Raw genomic sequence first — 26,180 nt, forward strand, 5'->3', positions numbered from 1 at the left:
GTGGTTTCAGTAGAGTGGTTAAGGTGGAAAGTTTGGAAACTAGATTAAAGCTGATCCTAGATGAGAATTAGCACACAGGTAGCTAACCAACTCTGAGTAAACATGTTAATAGATGACAAGGGAAGAATGGAGACAAGCTTGTAGCTAGAGGGCACTGAAGGGTCGAGAGATGGGTTCTAACGTATTAGAATAACAAATGCCATGTTTCAGCAAAGATGGGTTATACTCTTGACTTGCTGACTATGGGCTAAATACGTGATTATTTCTATTTGAATTTTAAGAACGATCAGCTAACAGCAGTGTTCATTTTCTACTGTCTGATTTTCTATAGATAATTAGTTGCATTTGAAAGATTCCACACCTGGCCATGTTTTTGCTCCGTACAGCATTTGCACAGCTTATTACTCTTTTATATGAGCAATCCATTATCATATAGATGGGGAAACTTTCACAATGTGAACATCACACTTAGCCATCTCATTAACTAAAGCATGTGCCTACATATGCATGCATTGTGCAGCTCCATCATTTTCATTCAACATATATCATAAAGTAAACCCAGGACACCTCTTGCAATAAAACCTATTCAGTCTGTTGCAAGAAAGGCAACACAAGATATTGTAGATATGCCAATGTAAGGACTGACGTTCAACATCTGACTTAAAAGACATATTTCTAGTATTTACAGATGCTGTGCAAAGGTGCCCATTAACAATCCAATTTACCAAACGATTTATTGTCAGATCTGATCATTGCGATCGGTCGGTAACAATTGGAAAATGATAAGCAATCCGATCAGACGAAAAGAATCATTTGAAAATTTGAATTGTCAAAACTGATTGATAGAACACTTACACAGTTGAATTACACCATTACCGGCAATCGATCGAATTGATCATTTGGTCAATCCTTTGGGAGATTGTACCATTAATGGGCACCTTAAAGGACATCTGAGGTGAAAATAAGTTGAGGAGATAAACAACTGTATCTATCCTCCTCCTCCTAAAATGACTTTTTTTTAGATATCCCACGGTTTTATTTTATATTTTAAATCTCATTTTTAAGTTTTTACTGTTTCATTGTCTCTGCTTAGTGACATATGCATTGAAGTATGCCAGAGCTCAAATCTGTGAACTACTGACCATTTTTATCTCTCTCCTGCTCTCAGAAGCTGTTTTCTGCCAGGAAAGTGTTTTATGGCTGTAATTCCTTATCAGTGAGAGTAATGCTATAGTCCGATCCAGTCCCGACCCGGACAGAAACTGTCACTTGCATACCTGATGTTTAACTCTTTCGGGCAGAGAAAGAAAAAAAACGAACACAGCATAGTAATTTGTGTGCCTGGCACTGTACATACACATGTCTATCTCATCATGTTGCATGTCACCTCGGGTATCCTTTAAGAATAAAGAAGAATAAACACTTTGCAGAAGTGGACACTGCAGCACATGTCAACACCATTAACCTCTTGAGGACTGCAGGGCTAAACCCCCCTAGTGACCAGGCCCTTTTTGGTAAAATGCTGCAGGGCCGCACACCACAGCACAGAAGTGATTCCCCCCCCCCTTTTCTCCCCACCAACAGAGCTCTCTGTTGGTGGGGTTTGATCGCTCTTTAATAAAAAACACTGTTTCTTTAAATGTCCTCCCTCCCTCCCCCCAGCCAATTACGGCGATCGGCTGTCATAGGCTTCTGCCTATGAGAGCCGATCGCTCTCTTGTCCCCCAGTACAGCGCTGCTGCCGATCGCAGCACTGTACATGTAAATAGACGGCGACCACGCCGTCTAACAGTCTCCTGAGCGGCAATAGCCGTTCGGAGACTGAAGGCGGGGCGGAGCTCCACCCCCCAAGCAGGAGAGGCGCGCGCAGCCTGCGCGCGATCTCCTGAAAAACAGAGCCCCAGGCCTTTACGCGGTCCTGGGGTTGCTGCTGCGGCCACGCCCATCGGCGTGACGCGGGCGGCAACTGGTTAAAATAGTGTTGAGGGAGGATTGTGGCCTTGATTTGGTTCATATTAGGAACCTTTGGACTCCTTTATCAGTTCCCAGGATACTCAGGCTTTTGCTTATATCAACCTCCATATCCCTCTAGTTCAGTTGTCCTTTAGTTTCAAAGGGTGTCCATTAAATCTTATAAAGCATGAGCAAAAAGGTCCATCCTACTTCAGTAAATCCCCACAGGGGGAGCATCAATGATAATAATAATAAAAAAAGACCAGAACAACATAGAATGCCTTACATAGGATAAATTGCCAAATTTTGGGAGTATGCAGAGGGTTATAGGGAATAGGAGGGTAGGAAAAAGGGACAGGAAATGGCTCAAGGGTGTAGACCATTTCAATCCAATTGAGCCAGGGAAGGCCTATGGGGGTAGGGAAGGCAAATAACCATATTAGTTCAGTATAACCATTAAATTAACAGAACAAAAATATGGCCCATATGCATTTCTCTTTTTCTCCTGAGCTGATATTTTCACACTTTGTCATAAATCACCGTTTAAATCACCAGCAAGCTAGAAAATACTAAACATAATTTTGAAAGAACCTTAACCACTTTAAGGTACCGGTACTTTTTCAATAAAATGCTGAAAAGTTATTTTAAAGAGAAGTTGAAAATTATATCCTAGGAGATAGCTCAGGAGAAAAAGTGATTTGCATATGGGCCCTAGGGCCATATGCAATTCACTTTTTCTCCAAAGTTTCCTTCTAGGTGATATTTTCTCAACTTATCAATAAGATAACATTTATATTACGCTTTTCTCCTGGCGGACTCAAAGCGCTAGGCAGTAGCAGTGTTAGGGAGTCTAGCCCAGGACTCTTTACTGAATAGGTGCTGAAAGGAAGAGCCGAGATTTGGACCCAGGTCTCCTGTGTCAGAGGCAGAGCCCTTACCCAGTACACTATCCAGCCAAAACCAACAAGCAAGAAAATACCAAAGGGACTCCGAGCAGTGCCTGTAGGTATGCCTTTAAGCAAACCCACAACTAATTAATTATATCCTCACACCTACCAGCATGATGTTTGTAATTATTTCCCCCTGGGTTCCTTGTATTTCATTGCATTGTGCTGAATGGAGCTGCTGACACTGGGGAAAGTGTCGTCCTGTGTTTTAAAATGCTGGACTCCAAAAAGTGAAGAAACTATGGAAAGATGCATATAATTTTGAAGCTCTCTTTCGCCTCTTTCCAATGATATATAAACCGCCGCCCTACGCCTTTTAGTTTTCGCTATTTTCCCGATCGAAATTGCTGCGGTCGCGATTTCGATCACGAAAATAGCAAAAACTAAAAGGCGTAGGGTGGCGGTTTATATATCATTGGAAAGAGGAGAAAGAGAGCTTCAAAATGATATGCATCTTTCCATAGTTTCTGCACTGCTCGGAGTCCCTTTAAAATAATTTCCATAGTACTTTTTCATTTATTTTTGGTGCCTTTTCAATTGCAGAGAAGATAAAAAAATAAATATCTTGCAGGAGAAAAAGTTACCGTATTTTTCGGAATATAAGAGAAAATAATGAAAATAAGAAATATATCAATTTAAATGATTCTTAAACACAGCGGCCCAAGGTAGCATTTCTCTGCATTGAACAAGAAAAATAATAAATACAATCCACTGGTTTATCTGCGGAGAGGAAAGAAATTCCTCCCTAACCAGTACAGTTTTAAACTGGACACAGATAACAGATGCCGTAGCTGTATTATACTGTGAACCCCCTGGTAACTGATGTGAAATGTTGAATTTTGTAGAGAGGCAGAGAATCAATTTGTTTTAATAGGAGACAGTGGCTGGACATAATCTCCATCAGTAATTGCTCGGAGTGTGGCACTTTGTTTATGAAGACAAGATCAGATATAGCGTTTTCCTTGACACAGTTGTGTTAGCTGTAAATTGGGGCATGTTTCCCAGCACGCCTCTGATAAGCTTGAGATCAGATGAGACTGAAGACACAAAATTACACCTAATTTACACATACTAATTAATCTTTCCCCCATTCCATTACATTCATCTACATAAGAGTAATATAATCCCTAAATGTACTATAAACAATAAAGCCTAATATACATGCTGTAATAACACGGACATTTTAAAAAATGCTGTTGTCTTCTTCCTCTGCAGTGTGCCGAAACAAACATCTTTGAGAAAAACTTCCTCCTCGCTTACAAAGCACCTTTGACAACATAGGCCTCGATTCATAAAAAGCAGTGCGATAAAAAAATCTTGTCGGGAAAATACCGCACGCTGTATTTTCCCGGTCTGTGTGCTAATTCATAAAGATTTCCCCAGCTGCCCTTGGAGGTCGGTAAATTACCGCAGCCCATTGAGCGGTAGAGTAGAGCAGTGTCTCGATTCTCTCTTTGCCCTGCAGAAATGACTCACACAGACGGCTCTCTGACTCTCTCCACTGATGACTCAGACAGATGAGTCACGCAGTCTTTCCCTGCCTGCTCAAATGACTCACACAGACGGCTCTCTGGCTCTCTCCATTGATGACTCAGACAGATGAGTCACCCAGTCTTTCCCTGCCTGCTCAAATGACTCACACAGACGGCTCTCTGGCTCTCTCCACAGATGACTCAAACAGACTTCGGCTCTCTGCACTTTGCATTCATCAAAGCTGTCAGAGCTGTTGGTAACTTGTTAACGCCTCACTAGAGGTGTCGGTAACTACCGCTAGGCTTACCGCTTGTTGCAGGCTTTATGAATTGACATTTGCTGACAATTTACTGACATGTGTTGGCGGTAACTACAGCCAAGTCGGCAATTTATCTCCCTGGTCAGCTTCTCATGTGGTAACAGCCTGTGGAATGGTTCTCAGAGGCCAATTGATAAGTGTACTTTTGTTTATAGGTGCACTTAACCCTAAAAAAGCTTTTAGTGTTTTTATTACTTCAACAATTTAGCAATAAACCAAAGTAATGGTGCTAAAATTAGTCATAAACATCCAACATGTATCAGAATACCTGATGCATATAGTGTAATAGAGTGTATTATTTATGAGAGATGTGGTAATTGTTAGTACGTGGGTACTATACATCATATTTATGGATGCATTTGCATGTGAGGGTTTTCTCGTTATTATGTTTAATCATTTTATTGCATTTATTTTTTTCTACTGTTGCTGCTTAATTTATTACTGTCACAGGAGAGTTGTCAAGCACTCTATGCCTTGATCCATAACATAGAGAAGTATTCATTATACCTGTTTTCACTTCAGATATCCAGTCAAGTTCAAGCATATGAGAATGATGGACCTGGCTTTGAATAGAGTTGGTTGTTAAGGGTGATTCTTTGTTAAACATTCATAGAAACACTCATTCTGTACAGCAGAATTTCCCCTGACAACCAATCCATCTCAGCCCAGCCAATATCACTACTGGGCCCGGACTTCACATAACTCCTAATTCTCCTGAGTTCTCTCTGATTCTCTATAAGTTAATGAGCTCAGGGCTGTAATTCACTGAAGAGCCATTATTTGGGGGTAAGTGACGAAGATCTCACTCTAAAATGTAAAGACTATGTGCATCCAATTTGAGGGCTAGATTAAAAAGAAGAAAATAAGGAATTGCCTTGCCATAGTGCGGATACATTACGATAATGTAGATACAGTTTTCTTTAGAAACCACTATGATCTTTTAAATTAGTGTCAGAAGCCGATAATATTGTTTAGGAGAGTTAGTGTAAGAATAGAGATGAAATAACGGTAATTTTAAAATAAGTTTAAAGACTGTGGTAGATAAGGAGAGGATCCACTCACTGGTGAATATATAAAACATACAACATATTCCCAACAAGGCACAAACCCCTAAACACAATTAAAACTTAGCTTTTATTGGTTTGTTAAAATAGAAAATAGCAGCCACACGTGTAAATAGCACTGACAGGAGGATACAGAAAACTGTGTTCACAGATCGCGATACAGTTCAAGTGTGAGCTACACAATAGCAGCATAGTGGGAAAAAGAGTGTATTCGATATAGGTAGTGTGGTTACAATAGGTGTGAATGGCCATGCATTCAATGGGAGGTATACACTCTCCAACACCCATATCAATAGATGCAACCACCTCCTAAGTGACCAGTCTGTCTATTGCTTACACTCCAGCAGACAGTATTGGTGAGACAGCTTAACACCACCTAATACATACAAATTCATCATGTTTCATCCTTGCGGGCTTCGTTAGAAGTGCAATGATATATATGCAACGAACCCCCCCCCCCTCCACTACCATAATGTCAGTATGTTATAATTTTGGTTGTGTGTGCGTGGGTGTGTGTATGGTGAGTTATGTTATTTGCACTTTCACTGTATAAGGGGGGTGGAGGGTTGGGTTTCACTGTATCAGCTGTATAACTACAGGGGCTGGGGGAAGCCTCAGGTAAGTAAAATATAATCTTACACCAGGCGCCCCCCATCTTCACCCTTCATTTATCACTATTTTGCAATCGAAATACTTTCTCAGAGAATATATCAAGACTTTTACAAGATGGTAGTAAATCCCATGTAGCCAGCTATGTTTTCCTTTATGGGAGGAACAAGAACTAAGGCCACCATAAGGGGAGTATTGTGACAGAACTATAAGGGAGGACACTATGATGAAGCATTGTCAAAGAGGTGCATTCTAACTTGGTGCACCACAATACAGAGTCATATAGCTGGGAGCATAATAATAGAGGAGGGCATCATGCAAAGTACTACAGGAGAGGAGACCTATAGTGTTTACTTTTTCTCCTCAGTTTTCTCCAAGGAGATACCTTTTCATCTTCTGCTTAAATTAACTTTTCAGTATTCTGCAATTAAAAGTTCCATAGAGTAATTGAACGCACTGTCAAAATTATTCTAGTATTTTCTCGCTAGCTGGTGGCTTAAAGTGATCCAGAGCTGAAGCTCAGGATCAAAATAAGATACTCACCTGAAGAGAGGGAAGCCTCTGCATCCTATTGAGGCTTCCTTCAGTGGTCCGATGCCCCCCCCATCACTGAGCGCGGCCCCTCTCCACATTGAGGCCATGCAGCTCCACTTCTTTCAGGGTGGCCGCGCAGTAGACATGCAAGCATGGCCTCACATGCGCAGTAGCATGGAGCCTGAGGGCTGCAAGAAGGGGAGCTGTGCTGCCCTGATATGATAAGCGACAATGCCTTGTCGCTAATCTTCTGGGGGGCCACACTCAGCAACGGGGAACATCAGAGCAGGGAGGGAAGCCTCAATAGGACCCTGAGGTTTCCCTATCTTTAGGTAAGTATCTCAATTTGTACCCGAGCTTCGGCTCAGGTACAGTTTAAATGGCATTTTATTGATAAAGGTATGAAAAAAAACACCTAGGAGAAAACTTAGGAGAAACAGTGAATTGAATAAGGGCCAACGGGAGATAATTCATGAGACAAGATAAATTAATGAGATGAAAAGAAAAAATAAGCCTGTGAATTAACCCAGGGAGACTTAGCTATCCCAATCTTTCACCCAGAATATGGGTAGGATGAAGCCTCAATTTATTGTTTAGGCAACCATTTTAACATTGTCCTAGTTAAAAAAAGTGAATTTGGCATTTACTCCAGCAAATTCACGGCTATATTTATATAGCCGTTTATAGGTATACAGGGCAATTTTATTTTCAAATATCATTTTTCTCTCTACCATTGTTCAATTTAAAATGATTAGATGCTCAGTATCCATATGTAGTTTTCTTGTGTGCTTATAACAACATATTTATTAAATTCCGTTTGGAATCTTACTTTAAGAAGACAATGATAAATGATCAGTGCTGTGTCTGCTTACATACATTTGCTGACAGCCATTTGTATGGACAGATCCCTTGCCAGGGAACAACAGGTCTGCAACATGCGCCTACTGCGCAAATCTTGTCTGACAGATTTAGTCCAGAAACAGGTCATTTATCATCAAAGAAAACCGCAAACTGCAACTGCTTCCTTGTAAATGGTTTTGTTTTAGTTAAACTGCATATGCTCTGCATCTCTTATTAGTAGCTCACCATGTGGCCATGCAAATAGAAAGTTCGCTACACAATGCAAACGCTTTTAGTAAACCATGTTCTCACATTTTGCAGGGGGAATAGAAAGAGAGAACCTCAGAAGGCTACAATTGCCATATGTAGTAGGTTATATTTATTTCCTAGCTTGCCAATATGCACTGATGGAGTGGATAGATGGTGAAATTACACTGCTCATCTTCTTGTGCAGAATACTAGGGTGCCTATACTAGGTTTAATTTGATTGGTCCATTTTGAAGAAGAATATATTTGCATACAGAATTTGCATAATGCTACATCAAGTTGAAATTGGTGGCATCTCATTGGCCATCTCTTGTAACACTACTGCATAACTAAAGGGGTGTGGCTGGAGATCATCAGAGATCAGAAAATCTGGCCTGGATTTATAACACAATGGCTTTAATTCATTAAGCATTACCGCATTGGGTAAAGCAGAAAACAGCTGATTCTACTGAACATTCTGGGAAACAGTGGCATAGCTAAGGAGCTATGGGCCCTGGTACAAGTTTTACATGGGGCCCCCCAAGCACTCTCTACATAACAATTGATACGGTGCACCAAAACCTGCAAAGGGCAACAATAGTGTCAGAGGTGCAAGTAGGGAATAGAAAACAGTTTGTTAATGATTACTACTATTTAAAGCATCTGTAGAAGTGATTATTACCAACACAGGGCCAATAGAGAGCTAAAATTGTGCTTGAGAGAAGGCTCCTCGGGGCCCCTCTGACCCAAGGGCCCCGATGTGGTCGCTACCTCTGCAACTCCTATTGCTACGCCCCTGCTGAGAAATGTCAATTTACTAAGGCTGTTAACGAATAAAAAATTGAAATTACCTCACAAGTTGGTTATTTACCTTACTATTCAGTAAATACTTTATTAATGTCAATTAACAAAACACAGGATATTTATATTGTCCTTTTCTTCTGGAAGACTCAAGGCACAAGAGCTGCAGCCACTTGGGGCGCACTCCACGGACAACCGAGATCATTCGATCTAAAGACTCCTAACTGTTTTATGTACCGGCTTGAGCTGGGATTCAAACCCTGATCTAAAGGGTTTGAATCCCAAAACAAAGGCAAGACCCTTAAAGAGGAACTCCAGTGAAAATAATGTAATTAAAAAAGTGCTTCATTTTTACAATAATTATGTATAAATGATTTAGTCAGTGTTTGCCCATTGTAAAATCTTTTAAATCCCAGATTTACATTCTGACATTTATAACATGGTGACATTTTTACTGTTGTCAGGTGATGTAGCTGCTGCATGCTTTTTTGGCAGTTGGAAACAGCTGTAAACAGCTATTTCCCACAATGCAGCAAAGTTCACAGACATGAAACTGCCAGGAGTACCACGGTCCTCAGAGTTTCTTGTGGGAGGGGTTTCACCACAATATCAGTCATACAGCACCTCCTGATGACCTGTTTGTGAAAAGGAATAGATTTCTCATGTAAAAGGGGGTATCAGCTACTGATTGGGATAAAGCTCAATTCTTGGTCGGAGTTTCTCTTTAAACAGTACACTATCCAGCTGATCCGAAGAACTGAAGAATAGAAGACAGTAAAACAAGGGAGATGTTTGGTATTTTACTTCCAGCCTGGAGCTGTCAGTAAAATAACAAACAGCCATTCGGCAAGTTGAAAAGGGGAGAAAACAGAGCAGAAAAAAGGTGAAAACTGCTTAAACTATTCAGAAAAAATAAGAAAATCAATAATAAAAACATATTTCCCAAATTTCATGTTATACAGTATAATAATTAAAAATACAGTCCCTAATAAGATATTAATGTTTTTAACTGATACAAATTTTATGTTATTTTATGCACCTTAAGACTTGCACTTGTCAGTATAATAATAAAAAAAAATGCTATCCGTATCACATCTTTTACCCATTTTCTGTGCACTGCAATAATCCATTAAATATCAAAGGAAATACTACATGATTCCTTAAAATAACAAATTAAATACTGCATGAGGTAAAAATCTTAGTGGATTGTCAAGCAGTTTTTCGGCAAATTACCAAACTATTAAAGCATATGTGAGAATATTAAACTTCTTTTCCACAGGCAGCTGAAGGTAGGGAATTCCCCGCCTGTCAGCTACTTCTTTCCACTGGTCGGGCACTTAGTAGCGCTTAGCATGAGCAGTGGACACGTGGCCACCTCCATGATGTTGCATCTAAGCATGGCTCAAACATGACACATGCAGCTTTACCAAACCCTGCCATTTGGCTGCATGTAATTACTGCCGAATGGTGTTTGTGGTCAGCAGTTGGGAGCTGAACTGCTCAACAAACAAGCAGTTCAGCCACCTGTAAAAAAGAGGCCTTAGTGAATTAGAAAAAGAAGTCTAAAATACCAAATACAGTATTTTACTGACCCTTTATATTTTACCAAACATGTCTTAGTAAAGTGGAGTCACTGAAGGTCATTTAGGGGATTATTACAAATACAGTGTGAAGTACTAATACACTGTAAATTAGAATACACATTAAGAAAAAAACATCCAGGAGAATGCATGACAAGCAGCTGGCGATGGCTTACACAAATTCACTAAGCTGAATACTGACCATCTGCAGTGATGAAGCGCTCACCTGCCCAGTGCCCAATAGCAGGAAAAGCTGCTGCGCTGATACAGGTAAGCTGCCCAGGGATATATTTTAAATATTTACTCTGAGATTTATGTCAGTTTATAAAGCATCATAGTAATTTGATTTACAGTGTTCCAACTAATGGTAATGCAGTTCTATTTAATAAAGTATATATAAAAAAAAATAAAAGAAAACATTACCTTGATGTGGGTGCTGCATGTAGCTGCAGTCAGGGATGAGCACGTACAATTTAGCTAAAAGCTGAATCGTTATGGAGTGGGTGGAGGGCACCGTGTATGCAGGGGTTAACTCACCTAGGCCGCCACCTACCTTCTGATGGGCTCCATGGTTGCTGCTTTCCATCTTCTGACACTTCCACCCTCTAAACTGGAACTTCGACTCTGAAGACCGGAAATGTCAGGTAATGGAACTCTGCACGGAGCACATTGGTATGGAGACAGCAGTCTGGGTGAGTTAAGTATCAGGGCCACCACTAGGCACAAGCGAGGTAAGCGGCGGCTTGGGGCCTCCCTATGATGGGGGACCTCAGTGGCTTGCACCTCCGTACTACTCTGCTGCCTGTGGCTTAGGTGCACCCCTCCTTCTCCCCTGTGCTGAGCTTCCTGCTGCCAAGACATTCTTTTCTCACAGACCTCAGATCCGGGGCAATCAGAAGACAGGAGAGCAGCGCACTGTGCCTGCAGAGGACTTTAGATGCGGAAGTGATGTCATCAGCCACTTCTTGCATTTAAAGTTTGCCGTGCGGTCACCATGCACCACTCTCCTGTCTTCTTTTTTTCCACAATCAAAATTTTTATTGGGTCAAAGTTATGCACAAACAACTTCACAAAAACAATGTGGAGCCAACACCGGAAACAGAACAGGGATCTTAATTACGTAAACCCCTTACAGTCGCAAGTCATACCAATATAATCCCATCTCTCCCAAAAAACTATTTACTTAACACTCCATGAGGCACTCCAAACCTAACTTTTATATTAAGATATATTTCCTGGAACAGAAACTAAAGAAGAAAGAACACAGAAAAGAAAGAAAAAGATCAGAACAAGAAGGGAGCAGGAATACAAGTCGAATTAGGTCCATCGTATGTATACGATCGTCTCCTGGAACTTTAAACAAGAAATCTTCACCCAGGATCTTCATAAAAACAACATCGTCAAATCTCCAGTTATACATTGAGCCTCTCCCTAAAGCCTAGAGCCTCTCACTAAACTCCAACCATGCAGCCCATTGGCTTTCTGACTTATTTAGAGCCGATAATACCAATTCCTCCATTCTCATTGTATCATTGAGGGCCTCAGCTAGGTCTACTGCCCCCAATTGGGCATCTAGTTTTCAATGTTTAGCTATCAAATATCTAACTGAAGCAATCAAATGACCAAGAATATACCCCTTTATTGGGCCTGGAGACATGGATGATAAAGCAATCTCTGGAGAATAATTTATTTTACATAGATTCATCTCCTCAAACCACTCAAGCACAAGCTTCCAAAAGCTCGAAAAATAATCACATCCCCACCGCATATGCATATAATCCCCCATCTCTTTTTCACATCTCCAGCATGCTGCTGAGGATCCTCTCTGCCATCTTGAGAACTGTGCTGGAGTACGAATTCAGCAAGTCAGGAGCCTATAATTCTTTTCCTGTAACTTACTTGACCTTGAGGACCCATGGGTCACTATCAGCGCCTTTTTCCATTCTTTAGATGAGAACCATTTTCCCAGGTCTGCTTCCCATTGAGAACAAATATGATTTAATTGGCTGGGAGAAAACTCCAAAACGACCTGGTCAATTTTAGATAAAACATGTTCAGGTCTGACATCAGTGATGTACAGGTTCTCAAAGGCCGTGCAACTCCTCATTATCTGAGAGGATAACAAGATCGATTTAGTAAAACTACATAGTTGATGATATTGTAGCCAGTCTTAGAGTTGAGGGCTACTCCTACTCTCCAGTAGCATGTCCATGATGAGAGGGGGGGTCCCCCTAACCAGAAGTTTTCCCATTAAAGGCCATTCTCTTTTATTAAGTCCAAGAAACGTTTTACTTTTACTCTAACCCAAGTTGTCAAAAACAGAAGTGAGAGGGCCTGGGATGGAAGAGATGGACGAGGGGAATCCACCAACCAACAGCTGACTATCCCAAACTGCCAGCACATTCCTCACCAACAAAGGCATATAGACCAAGGATTTTCTAAGACACACAGGGATCCAGGGCAAAGCCCTCATATCCAGATCCAGACTCCTGGACCACAGATGCATATCTAAACTACTCTCCTGTCTTCTGATCACCGTTGATCTGAGGTCTGTGAGTGTCTTAGGAAGGGGGCTACCTATATGGAGGTGAGGGAATTATACCTTTACCTATACCTTATATCTTTGCTACTACTTGTAGGGGCTAAGGGCCTGTACACACTAATGCGCTTGTGCTGCATTTTTAAAATCGCATGCATTTGTAAATCGCAAAGCCTTCATGAAAATAGAAAAATCACATTGCACCAGTGTACAGGTCTTCACGATTTTCATGATTTTTCGAAAGACCTTGCAATAAAAAACGCATTTGATTTTAAAAGTGTAGCACAAGTGCAGCAGTGTGTACAGGACCTTACTTGGCTTCCTCTCCTGGGGGGTAGGGGGCTACTATTATAGAGTGCAACCTATAATGAAGGAGGGGAGGCTACCTATCCTGAGGGCTACATATGCTGAGGAAAGGTGGGCTACGTATCAGGAGGGCTACATTGGCTACCTAGACTTAGGGCGGGGGTCGGCTACCTATTCTAAGGACTACCTTGGCTACCTATGCAGATGGGAAGGGAGGGTGACCTCTATACAGGGGGCTACATTAAATACCTACACTGAGGGGAGAGAGGCTACCTATGCTGAGGGGAGGGAAGGCAACCTATCTGGTAGACTACATTGACTACCCTTACTGAGGATGGGGGCCATCTATCCAGAGGGCTAACTATGCTGAAGGGAGAGGGGCTACCTATCCTGGGTGCTACCTATGCTGAGGGGAGGGGGCTACCAATCTAGGGTCTGCATTGGCTACCTTTACTGAGGGAAGAGGACTTTCTATCAAGGGAACTATCTATGCTTAGGTGAGGGGGGTACCTATCCAGGGGGCTACATTGGCTACCTATACTGAGGGGAGGGTGGCTATATAATATCCAAGGGCTACTTATGCTGGTTATGGGGAAAAGGGCATTCATACCTTGGGGTTATTGTTGTTCTATTGATGATTACTACCATGATTACTAAATGGTATGCTAATTCATGAACCAAAAGAAACACAATGACCACAAAATTGATATATTTTGCTATCGTCTTTATTAGGTATGTCTTGCTAGTACTGAGTTGTACCTTTTTTCGCATTAGAACTTCCTTAATTCTTCATGGCATTTCTCAGATATTTTTGATCCGTATCGACACGATAGCTTCAAGCAGTTGGCTTAACCCACATCATGTCATGGCCACGCCCATTTCTCACCGTGGCGTTCCCTTAAGGGATTATTATAGTAAGTTTTTAAAGTGTACCCTTGCTAATGACAAAGATTGGTTACAAAGTCACACACTTACCTAAGAAGAGGGAAGCCTCTGAATCTTATAGAGACTTCCCACTGCATCCTCTGGAGCCCTGTTCCACGAGAAGATTCTTGCTACTGGTGAGTAGCCCCAATCAGCTGAAGGGTCCCGGGAAGCGGCGAAGGCCCAGAGGATAGAGTGTGAAGCCTCTATAGGATCTTGAAGATTCCCTCTCCTTAGGCAAATATGTGTTTCTGATTCCGAGCTTAGTCTCGAGTTTTCCTTAAGATTAAAAAAATTGATAAACCAGGTATAAACAAAACTTAAGGCAGGAGGGGGGGAGTGGCTTTTTCCAATCGCCTGTAGTTTATCAGCTCACTTGGTTCCCCCCAATCCATTGTGCTGCTGCAGCCAAATTAGTGACCCAAGGGCCACTGCACATGCACCATTCCGAACTACAAATGCATGGAACACTCCCTGCCTCAGGTTCAGGATCAAGAAAGTGCACAGCTTGTACAGTGCATGTGCAGTACCCAACTCAGCCAGTCGCTGCCTTTAACTTTTTAACAACCCCTCCACGCCAGATGGCGTGGACGCGGCGGTCGCCCCAGGACCACTCAACGCCAATTGGCGTGAAGTTCTGGGGGCGGAGATTGCAGGGGATCGCGCACGCCAATGCGCACGCATCACCGCTTGAATGATGGAGCTCTGCTCTGTCATCAGCCTCCCAGCAACGATCGCCGCTAGGAGATTGTTAGACAGTGAAACCGCCGTCTATTTATTATTATTATTATTTATTGTATTTATAAAGCGCCAACATATTAGGCAGCGCTGGACAATAAACAGTGGCGTAGCTAAGAAGCTGTGGGCCCCGATGCGAGTTTTACAATGGGGCCCCCCCAAACACTCTATACATAACAATTGATATGGCGCACCAAAACCTGCTAATGGCAACTACAGTGTCAGAGGTGCAAGAAGGGGATAAGGAACAGTTTGTTAATAATTACCTCTATTCAAAGTGTCTATAGAAGTGCTTATTATGAGCACAGGACCAATAGAGAGCTAATACTGTACTTGAGGGTGGGACCTTAGGGGCCCCTCTGGCCCAAGGGCCCCGATGCGGTCGCAACCTCTGCAACCCCTATTGCTACGCCCCTGACAATAAATATATACAATGATACAAGGATGACAGACATAACAAGGTTATATAACATAGAGAAAAGTTATACATGCAAATTGTACAAAATACATGATCATGCGATATGGGCTGGTTAGGTAGGCCCAGTAATACAAGTACAGGCTGTCATAGGACAGGAGCACATGATCCTGTAGATTATACTAGGGAAAGGAGGACCCTGCCAGAGGTTTACAATCTAAAGGGTGGGGTTGAAACACTAGGTGGGGCTGTCAAATACTCAGTAGAGAGTTACTGTGTGGTGGGAGGTGGGTAGACCATCAGAAAGAGGTGGGTTTTGAGGGCTTGCTTGAATGTTTTGAAAGAGGGAGCAAGTCTGATAGGTGGTGGAAGGGCATTTCAGAGGGTGGGGGTGGCTCTTAAGAAATCCTGCAGGCGGGCATGGGAGTGGGAGATGCGTGGGGTGGTGAGGCGAAGGTCGTTGGAGGATCGGAGGGGGCGACCTGGTGTATACCTGTGAACAAACTCCGAGATGTAGGTAGGGCAGGTTTTGTGCACAGATTTATACGCCAGGCATAGAATCTTAAAAGTTATCCTGAAACGGATAGGGAGCCAGTGCAGGGATTCACAAAGGGGACATGTGGATGCGGAGTGGTGCGAAGAATGGATGAGTCTTGCAGCCGTGTTCATCACTGGTTGAAGGGGGGCAGTACATTCCAAGGGGAGGCCAGAAAGGAGGGAGTTACAGTAATCAAGGCGGGTGATGATAAGGGCATGGATGAGCAGTTTGGTTGTGTCCGGGGTTAAGAAGGGGCGGATCTTGGAGATATTACGGAGGTGGAAATTGCAGGCTCTGGTGATGTTTTGGATGTGTGTGATGGAGAGGTCAGAGTTCAAGGTGACACCCAGACAGCGGGCCTGGGAGGTAGGGCAAATGGTTGTGTTGTCGATTGTGAGGTAGAAATCTGGGAGGGATGCAGCAGCATGGGGTGGAAAGATCAGGAGCTCTGTTTTGTCTAGGTTAAGCTTCAGGAACCTAGCAGACATCCAGGAGGAAATTATTGAGAGACACGAGGAGACCTTTTTTATGGTGGTGGATGAGAGATCGGGGGTATGGAGGTAAATCTGTGTGTCATCGGCATAAAGGTGGTATTTGAAGCCCAGGGAGGAGATAAACTTACCAATTGAGGAAGTGTATATGGAGAAAAGAAGGGGGCCCAGAACAGAGCACTGGGGGACCCCGACTGAGAGGGGGCAGGGGTTGAGGAGGAGCCATTGAAGGAAGTTGTGAAGGAGCGATTGGATAGGTAGGAGGAGATCTAGGCCATGGCAAGATCATGGATGCCCATGGGCTGTAGTGATTGGAGGAGGAGGGGGTTGTCAACAGTGTCAAATGCTGCAGAGAGGTCAAGGAGGAGCAGGATGGAATAACTGCATTTGGCCCTGGCAAGGGTAAGGTCGTTGACCACCTTGGCGAGGGCTGTTTCAGTTGAGTGTGCAGGTCGGAATCCAGACTGTAGGGGGTCAAGTAGGGTATTGGTGTTGATGTATTGGGTAATGCGTTGGTGGACTAGACGTTCGAGGTGTTTAGAAGCATAGGGAAGGAGGGAGATTGGTCGGTAGTTTGAGTGTAGGGATGGGTCGAGTTAGGGTTTTTTCAGCAGGGGAAGTACAGTGGCCTGTTTGAACGCTTTGGGGAAGGTGCCTGTGGAAAGGGAGAGATTGAACAAGTAGGTGAGGACTGGGGCCAGGTCAGGGAAGTGGGGACGAAGGGTATTTGCAGGCACAGGATCGCAGGGGGAGGAGGTGGGGGGGAAGCCGCTAGCAGCAGACTGACTTAATCAATGGTGGCAGGAGCAAAGGAGGTGAGGGGGGGATGAGACAGGGGAGCAGCAGGGAGGGAAGGCAAGGGGATAACCTGAGAGGCGTTGGGAAGGGAGGGATGGAGGAGGGAAATATCATTGCATATTGTTGCAATTTTAGTGGTGAAGTGGTTGTCAAAGCCGTTGGCTGAGAGGGAGGAGCTGGGAGGGGCAGGAGTGGGGTTGAGGAGGGAACTAAAGGTAGCAAAAAGCCGTCAAGGGTTGGAAGCTTGGGTTCCAATCAGTGCTGCAAAGTACCTTTGTTTAGCCTCAGAGAGGGCAGTGTGGAAAAGTAGCAGTTTGGCCTTCTTTGGTAATCTAGGAAGTCAGAATTAAGACGTGATTTCCTCCATTTCCGTTCGGCTGCTCGAGTTTCTTTTCTGAGGTTACATGTGTGGGTGTTGTGCCATGGTACAGCACTGCGATCTACGGCAGTGCTGTACAGGGGACAGCCATGTGACATGGCTGTCCCCCTGAGACTCACAGGAGCGATCTTCTGTCATAGGCTGAAGCCTATGCTGTTGTTGGCTAGCAAGGGGAGGGAGGGCGGGGTTATAATAAAATAATTAAAAAAAAAGTAATATTTATTTAAAAAAATACAAATAAATAAAAAATAAAAAAAATACAAATAAATAAAAAATAAAAAGTAAAAATGCTGGCAGGGATCAGACCCCACCAATAGAAAGCTCTGTTGGTGGACAGAAAAGGGGAGGTGGTCACTTGTGTACTGAGTTTTACGGCCCGGCAGTGAGCCCTTAAAGCTGCAGTGGCCTAATGTGTAAAAAATAGCCTGGTCACTAGGGGGATGTATGCCTATGGTCCTTAAGTGGTTAATGGAGGTTATAGCAGCCTAACCAATCAGACCAGGTGTACATCAAGGGAGCTGACAGACAACAGGGGGCTGGAATAAGCCGCAGGGAAGTAAAAATCCACTTCTTCCCCGTCTGAGGTATACTTCAAGTATTTTTGATTTCAGATGCAAAAGACCCTCTTTTGCGCATAGAAAAACCGCGTTTAGTAAAGATTGCCATTTTTATTTTTGTAATTAGAGAAGATATATCTAACTATGTTGTGGATGTGGGTTTAAACCTTGCTACATTTGTACCCCTACATTTCTATAATGACATCTAAACCAAACTAAATTCTAAATTATTATTATTACTGTTATTATCATTATTGCATTTTAAATGCTTGTCTTTAATAATTACAGTGTGGTGAGAAATACAAGTTAAAACAACATCCGATATAGAATAAATCACCATTTAGACTAACCTGTATAATGTACCGGTAGTTTCATCTCTTGGCATAATGACCGTTTGATAACAGTGCAATTTATACCCTCATTTCTCGAACTGATCCAGCAAATCATTTACAAAGAGCCATCAGTATTAACAACTTATCCCCGTTTACATAATTTATGCTAAAGCATTTCCTGGCTGGCGTGTGGCTCCAGCTAGTGGCTTAATGCGCACTGAGGGTGCGCAGAGTATCAGTTAACTAATCCTCCTGGAAGAATCCATTACTGTGATAGCTTCATCTTTGAGCATCGGTAATAAAACTCGAGAGTTCCAAGAACAATACCGGAAATATTTCACAGAAGCCAAACACTATATTATACCAACAAGAGACTGACCTGTTGCAAAAAAAATAAATATACCATCTAGCAGATTGCTCTCTTTATTGCTGTATTGCTGTAGCACTATGCCTGTGTGCACTTTGACACTGAAACAGTTACAACAATTAAACTGCATAGAAATATCCATATCCGACTTCAGCAATTTCCAAGAACCTTCTCAAGAGACAATTTACCCTGGAGTGTTGTGTGAAAGAGCATTTCTATAAAACCTTTCTAAAGTGTTTCCTTTACTAAACATTTCAGTGTTCATTTACCTCCTTACCGCAAAAGCCAAGCTTCTATAGCAGACAGTGATGGGTGGAAATGGCTGTACAAGACAGAATAAACTGAATGCAGATGCCCTCAGGGCGTTAGAGTCTGATTTCTGAAACACACTACTTAAGCAGTGAACAGCATCCAAGCAAATATGGAGGGAAGATCTTGTAACAGCACAATCTATCACTGACTAAAAAGAGATAGCACATCACTACTAGACACTGAGTGTAACACAGTGGGGGTAGACTAGGGGGGGGGGGGGGCTATTTATAAAAAAAAAAGAGGATCAGCTAACCACAAGAAAAATAGTGCTATTTTTCAGTTTGGCTTATGTTTGTCAGCAATAAGCATGATTACCACTCAGTGGCGTAGGGTCCACTATAGTAGATGCTATGGGGCCCATAGCCCAGGGAGCCCAGCATCATGACTGGAAGCAATAAGGGGGTCCACAGTGGGCCCCCCAAGGTGCACAGTTGTGCAGGTGAGAACTCACCTCTCCATCAGCAATCTACCTTCTTCAGGCATCAATATTGAGAGGCCCTCTGACTACCCATACTACCAAACTAGGGGGCAATATATATTATCCAGAAGTAACTCCCCCCCCCCAAAAAAAAAATATATGTATATATATATATGTATATACATGTATATATATATATATATATATATATATATATATATGTATATATATATATATATATATATATACATATATTTTTTTTTGGGGGGGGGGGAGTTACTTCTGGATAATAATGCTGGACTAACTAAATTTTGTTATGAATTGTTATGAATTCCAGCTATACCCCTGCAAACAGTGGTCACTTTTATTGTAGCAAAAGCCATAGGGTGTAAACAGTAGTGTTTTCTACCCTTCTGCCGAGGGTCAGGCTGTCTGGTCCACCTCTACTTCTGGTGACCTCTTACTCCATTCAAGTGAATTGAGCTACAGAACACAAATGTGGGTAAATTAGGGTACTGTCTGCCAATCACTCATAGATGACAGTGATCAAATCTGAGAACAAAAACATTTGTCATCCTAAAATTATATCAACACATATATGTTTAATTAATACACACCCTGGTTGCCCTATTTCTAAATGGGCAACCAGGGTGTGCATTTACTAAACTGTGGTAAAGTGTTTCTAATATAGTATTTAGATGCGCAAACTATTACCGTGCACTAATTACTGTCCATTACTAATATGCAGCAATATGTTACCCATATACTATAAGTAAAGCATGAACGGTAACATGTTTTCCATTAGATGCATTTGTACCCGTTATTCATGATTTTCATATGCATTATTCACAATATAATCATTAGGTGCCTTAAACCCTATGAACGAGTGTATGCAGTATTACTGTCTTGCAATGCACCATGTGTAATACTTTACGCACACTATTCTGATTATCCCAGTTTAGTGAATATACCGCTAGGTGTCTAAGATGCTGTCTACATGGTGTGTCTAAGATTGCATACTATACCCCCACCATCACCATTAGTGCTTTTCCCTCTTCATCAAATCAAGTTCCTCACAGGATAATTGTACAGTTCTCCTATGCACAAGTTCAGTTTTCTGTTGCCTGCATGTCCACCTCCGAGTCCCTTAAGGGCTCTTTCATGATGTCAGTAAAACATGGCGTTTGGTGCACCATGCAGTCACCCAATTGCCTGAAACAAGTGCATTCTGGTTGCTGTACAATGCAAACCAATGGAGACGTTTATAACCACACCCGCTTCATTGGTTGACAGGTTGACAGGTGGTGCCAGCTAATGTGCAGTAAGTAAAAGACAGACGCATGTCATGTCTACTGGGTGGCTGCTAGAAGTTCAGATGTGCATGCATGAGACAACCTCTAATTTTGAATGCTTGCCTCTGCATGCACCACTGTCAGCTGTCCATGGGAAAGACCCTTTAGACAGACAGAAGACCACTAATGTTCTTTAAAACTGCTGTTGTGGACTGAAGGGCATTATGATGCAGAGGACAGGTTTTTGTATCACAGCACCTTAGGCAGTGAGTCCAGTTTAGTTTTCATGCACTTTGTGGGCAAATAGATAACTGTCATTTTACGTGTAAGTACAGTTATGCTACACATTAAAAAATTACACTTTTACTTTCACCCATTTGTAAAGTGTCTGGGAAGCAATTGGGAATAGACCATATTTTTCAGACCATAACCTGCACTTTTTCTCCCCCAAAAGTGGGAGTGTGGGGGGGGGGGGGGTCATTGCGTCCTATGGTCTGAAGGTGTCTCTGCAAGCTATTACCTATAGATCCTGATGGAAGGGACGCTATCAGAGGACTGCTCTTCTTTTGTCCCTTCTATAAGGTCACTTCTATCATGCTGCCAGTTCCAAGTATCCAGTCTCCAAAAAGGCCTCTCTCTTATAACCTTGATAATCTTCCTGCAAGTTATGGTACACTCAAGTTGTGGTACACTCGGGGCAACAAAGGAGAGAGCAACCGCCTCATGATTGGTTTTGCTGCCTCCTATGATCCTGATCTCCCTTTTTTCCATGTTTGTTCTCTAAACCTAATTGCAGCTTAGGGTCAGGAGCATCTTGTGGTCCAAAAATATGGTAGATGTGAAGTATACTTTACCATACTCTACAGAAAAGTACACTTTCAATTGGTACAGTGGTGCTGAATGATGCCCTGAGGCAAAAGAAGAGTGAAAGAATATGGTGTTGAAATGTTTAATAATATTAAGAAGAAAATCCAGACTTGTAAATGTGTAAGAATGGCCATTATTTTGGGAAAATGCACATGGGATAGAAGGCATTACAAACCTTAACATAAAAAGGAGATAAGAGGGAAATTAACTTTTTATAAAATCGCACTGTGAAGCTGTCAGGCCCCAGACTTATAATGGCACCAGGCAGTTGGGCAAAGAGCAAGGCAAATGACGGGTCTGGCTAATGTCTAATGGTATTCCGCAACAGTACTGTTTACATATTTCTGCTTGCGGACTACCAATTCCTTCCATAGAAATGGGATCTTCTGCTTGCTGGATATTATACCATCCGCGTTAAATGCTCTAAAGGAGAAGGTGATACCAGAGGTATTATGGATAGGAACTCCCAAGGCATCACTAATGGCCGTAATATGATGACTTAAAAGGGATCTGGGGTGTAATTGCTTGCCAATAAACTTTCGCTTTTGTTACCAAATTCGAAATGTAGCTTCCTACATCTATCCCGGAGCGCTAGATACTTGTGTTCAATAAACCCCTTGATCTCACCTCGAAGGGCTGGGGCACACCGAGCGGATTTCTTGGAGTTTTTGCAGCCGCTTGCGGCTGCGGATACGCTTGGTCAATGTATCTCAATGGGGTGGTTCACACCAGAGCGGGAGGCGTTTTGCTGAAACGCATACTCCCGGGGTGAGGCATTTTTTGGATTCTGCCTCCAATGTAAAGTATAGGAAGAACGCAAACCGCTCTGAAAAACGGCAGTTCAGAGCGGTTTTGCAGGCGTTTTTGTTACAGAAGCTGTTCAGTAACAGCTTTACTGTAACAATATATGAAATCTACTACACCAAAAACGCTTCACAAAACCGCAAAATGCTAGGTGAAACGCTACAGAAAAATAAGAAAAAGCGTTTCAAAATCTGCTAGCATTTTGCGGATCTGCTAGCGGTTTTTGGTGTGCACCAGGCCGAAGTGAGTTAAGACTAACTTGGAGGAACTCCTCTGTGGTGGCTTTGTGTTGTTCCTCTACAAAAAAGGGTGTTCTGTAATTTGGGCATCGGGGATAGCCGCTAGTAGGCTATTGGTAAAATGACCAATATTCTACTATTTAGGCTCTTTGTAATTACTATAGTAAAATAGTAAAATATTGGTAATTTTTTACCAATATTTTACTATCGCCTAACCTGATCCCATTCTCACTAAAACACTTCCTCTATGGTTGCCTAACCTTGACAATCCCCCTGTGCCCAAAAAAGGGCAACCTTTGCTGCTAAATTTGCCCTCTGCCAGTATCCATGCTGCAAACATTCCATGCAGGTGCTGGAGAAGGCCTTCATTCCAAGGTACACAATACATATAGTTAAACAAATCTGCAACTCTTCAGTGGCTTCAATAAAAACTTTTATTGAATAGCAAAACTGGACAGACAAAATGACTGACTTGTTTCAGACAGCGATGTGTCTTTAGTCATAGACCTAACATTGCAGCCTATGAGGCGCCCATTTTATTGACGCGTCACCAGCGACATAATGACCTGCTTCGTCTACTGCAGCCTGGTCCCACTTTGGTGGTGTTCCCTTTCTTTGGTGGGGTGGGGTTTGAGTTACTGAAGTGGGATCTCCTCTTATTGCTTGTTTTCTCAATTGCACACGAGTTCAAGGACATAAGCTATATCTATTTTTTTTTAGATAATATTAATTTAAGGGCATGATTTATTTGGCTTCCTTAAAGAGAAACCGTAACCAAGAATTGAACTTCAACCCCAATCAGTAGCTGATACCCCCTTTCCCATGAGAAATCTTTATGGTCATTGGGGCTCTGTATGGCTGATATTGTGGTGAAACCCCTCCCACAGCAAGATGTCAGGACCGTAGTTCTGACATCATACTGTGGGAGCCTTCTTGCACTGTGGGACATAATAGCTGTTTACAGCTATTTCCAAATGCCAAAAAAGAAAGCAGCATCTCCTTCCACTGACAGCACCTGCCAGCAGTAAAAATGTCACCACGTGATAAATGTCAGAATGTAAATCATGGAGAGGAAAGATTTTAAATTGGGCAAATACTGACTAAATCATTTATACATAATTATTGTAAAAATGAAGCACTTTTTTAATTACATTATTTTCACTGGAGTTCCTCTTTTAGTCAAGAGTCGTTTCAGATGAATACTGCAGGCAAGGCAACTAGTAGTGAATGGATAGTGTACTGCAGTGTTTCTCAAACCTGTCCTCGTGACTTCCCAACGGTGCATGTTTTGCAGGCAACCTTACCCACCTTACTTACCTTAGTTGGAGTAATTAGTGTCTCAGCTAGGTGAATTCCATGTAGCTGAGACATTAATTACCCCACCTTTGCATAGGTGAGGTTGCCTGCAAAACATTCACCGTTGGGGAGTCATGAGGACAGGTTTTAGAAACACTGGTGTACTGGTTAAGGGCTCTGTCTTTAACATGGAAGACCAGGGTTTGAAACCTGGCTAGGGTCAGTACCTATTTAGTAAGAAGGCGTACATGCAAAAAGGGCGTCGGGAAAAAAGGGCGCGGGGTGTAAACGATAAGTGGCAATAACGTTTATAAAAATAATGTGTTGTATTTCGTTTACAATGTTTTACTAATTAAAAAAAACATTAAATCATGTGTATGAGTTTCGCAAATTGTAAAAACGATAATCTTCCCTATTTTGAAAGTGAAACTTATAATTACGTTAAAAACGATAATATATGTATAATAAATATAACTGTATAATATTGTGTATAACCTTCATTTATCGTTTCTTCATTTAATAAAATCTGAAAATATTGTTTGTAACAATGAAAAATAACTGTAGTCAAACATTACTAAATATTACTAAGATTTTACTACAGCTAAACCTAACCCTTCTCTCACACAGAACCCTCCCTGTACCTATCCCTAACCCCTAGACCCCCCCTGGTGGTGCCTAACCCTAACCACGCCCCTGGTGGTGCCCAACCCTAACCACCCCCCTGGTGGTGCCTAACCCTAACCACTCCCTGGTTGTGCCTAACCCTAAGACCCCCCCTGGAGGTACCTAACCCTAAGACCCCCTGGTGGTGCCTAACCCTAAATCTTCCCTGGTGGTGCCTAACCCTAACCACCCCCCTGGTGGTGTCTAACCCTAAGACCCCCCTCGTAATGCCTAACCCTAAGACCCCCCTCGTGGTGCCTAACCCAAAGACCCCCCCTTAGTGATTGCTTTATTGTGTGGATAATAAAGTTTTTCAAATAGTGACTGTAAAAAAAATAACCATTTACTTACTGATCGCTTTATTATGTGAATAATAATGTTTTAGAAACAGTAAGTCATAACATTTTAAATAACGTTTTAGTTACATACGATGGATATGTTTAATATATTTGTAAATGTGATTTGTCACGGGCACAGTTATAAAACGTTAATAATCTCCGGGAGCTGTTATAAAACGTTAATAACCTCCGGCGCCCTTTTTTCCTGTTCGGTGCCCATTAAACAATATTTATTATGGGAGTGAATGGCGGTGCCCTTTTTGTCCACTAGCTTCCGGCGCTCTTTTTTCCTGCTTCCAGTGAGAAGTCCTTGGGCAAGACTTCCTAACACTGCACTGTAGTCCCTTGAGCACGTTCTTAGTGGCTGCAGCTCTTGAGCGCTTTAAGTTCAACAGGATAAAAGTACTATATAAATGTTAGGATTATTACAACCGAAATACTGTCCTACACTGAAAACGAAGCAAATAATGAATGGAGTGCATTAAAAAACTAAAATTGCCCATCTGCAAATAGAAAGAAAACTTCAAACACAATACTCAGCCTGTCAAGCAGAAAAATTTAAGAGGAAATGTATCTACTTGCCAGCATCTCCCCCCACTCTCACCCCAAACTCCTGAAAGCCAACACAGAAATAGAACGTAAGGCAGCATGCTGCACTTATTAATAAATATAATAAAAACTGTAAAGTCATTGTAACAAAAATATAACAGTGTAGTTCAATAAAGCAGTTACCAATAACGTTTTCAAATTTAATAAATGACTGAACTATGTAATCAAGAAGTCAATAAACAATCCCATTATTTAATAAAATGTGATTGAAACAGATAATTATTCAACATAAAATTTGATCATTTTTAAAACAAACTATTTATGTGATGAATTTGAATGTCTTCTAATCATACTTTGGTGAACTAGTACATAAATGAATAATTGGTGGGAGCATCATTTATGTACTCTATTTGTTACACTGTTTACAACTTATTTCACAGCTACTGTATTTTATTACTGGCAAGTGTGTGGAAGCAGGTGTAATATTAGTATTGTTTCAGAGAATGGTGACATACAACTCACATGGAGTGAAGTAACCTGCAGTGAACCTTAATAAGTTGGGATTTTCTGCCTAAGAATTAGTATATACCAGATACAGTCCTACACCAGCGGGCAGATGTGTCGGCACAATGCTACTGTCCTCAGGGCAGTG

At 42.0% G+C, this 26,180-nt stretch overlaps 1 protein-coding gene across 11 annotated transcripts in view; it reads right to left on the reverse strand.

Annotated features, from left to right (window-relative positions):
* The window catches only part of OLFM3 (olfactomedin 3), a 407,311-nt gene that overhangs the window by 83,161 nt on the left and 297,970 nt on the right, over window positions 1-26,180 (reverse strand). The window contains exon 2 of one of the 11 annotated variants that reach the window (XM_068240005.1): window positions 24,778-24,790. The exons of the other annotated variants lie outside the window; for them this stretch is intronic. Coding sequence (XP_068096106.1) covers window positions 24,778-24,790 — 13 coding nt within the window. The remainder of the gene's footprint in view (window positions 1-24,777; window positions 24,791-26,180) is intronic. 11 annotated transcript variants of the gene reach the window in all.

Source organism: Hyperolius riggenbachi, chromosome 6, assembly GCF_040937935.1.
Source record: "Hyperolius riggenbachi isolate aHypRig1 chromosome 6, aHypRig1.pri, whole genome shotgun sequence".
In the NCBI taxonomy this organism is placed as follows: domain Eukaryota; kingdom Metazoa; phylum Chordata; class Amphibia; order Anura; family Hyperoliidae; genus Hyperolius; species Hyperolius riggenbachi.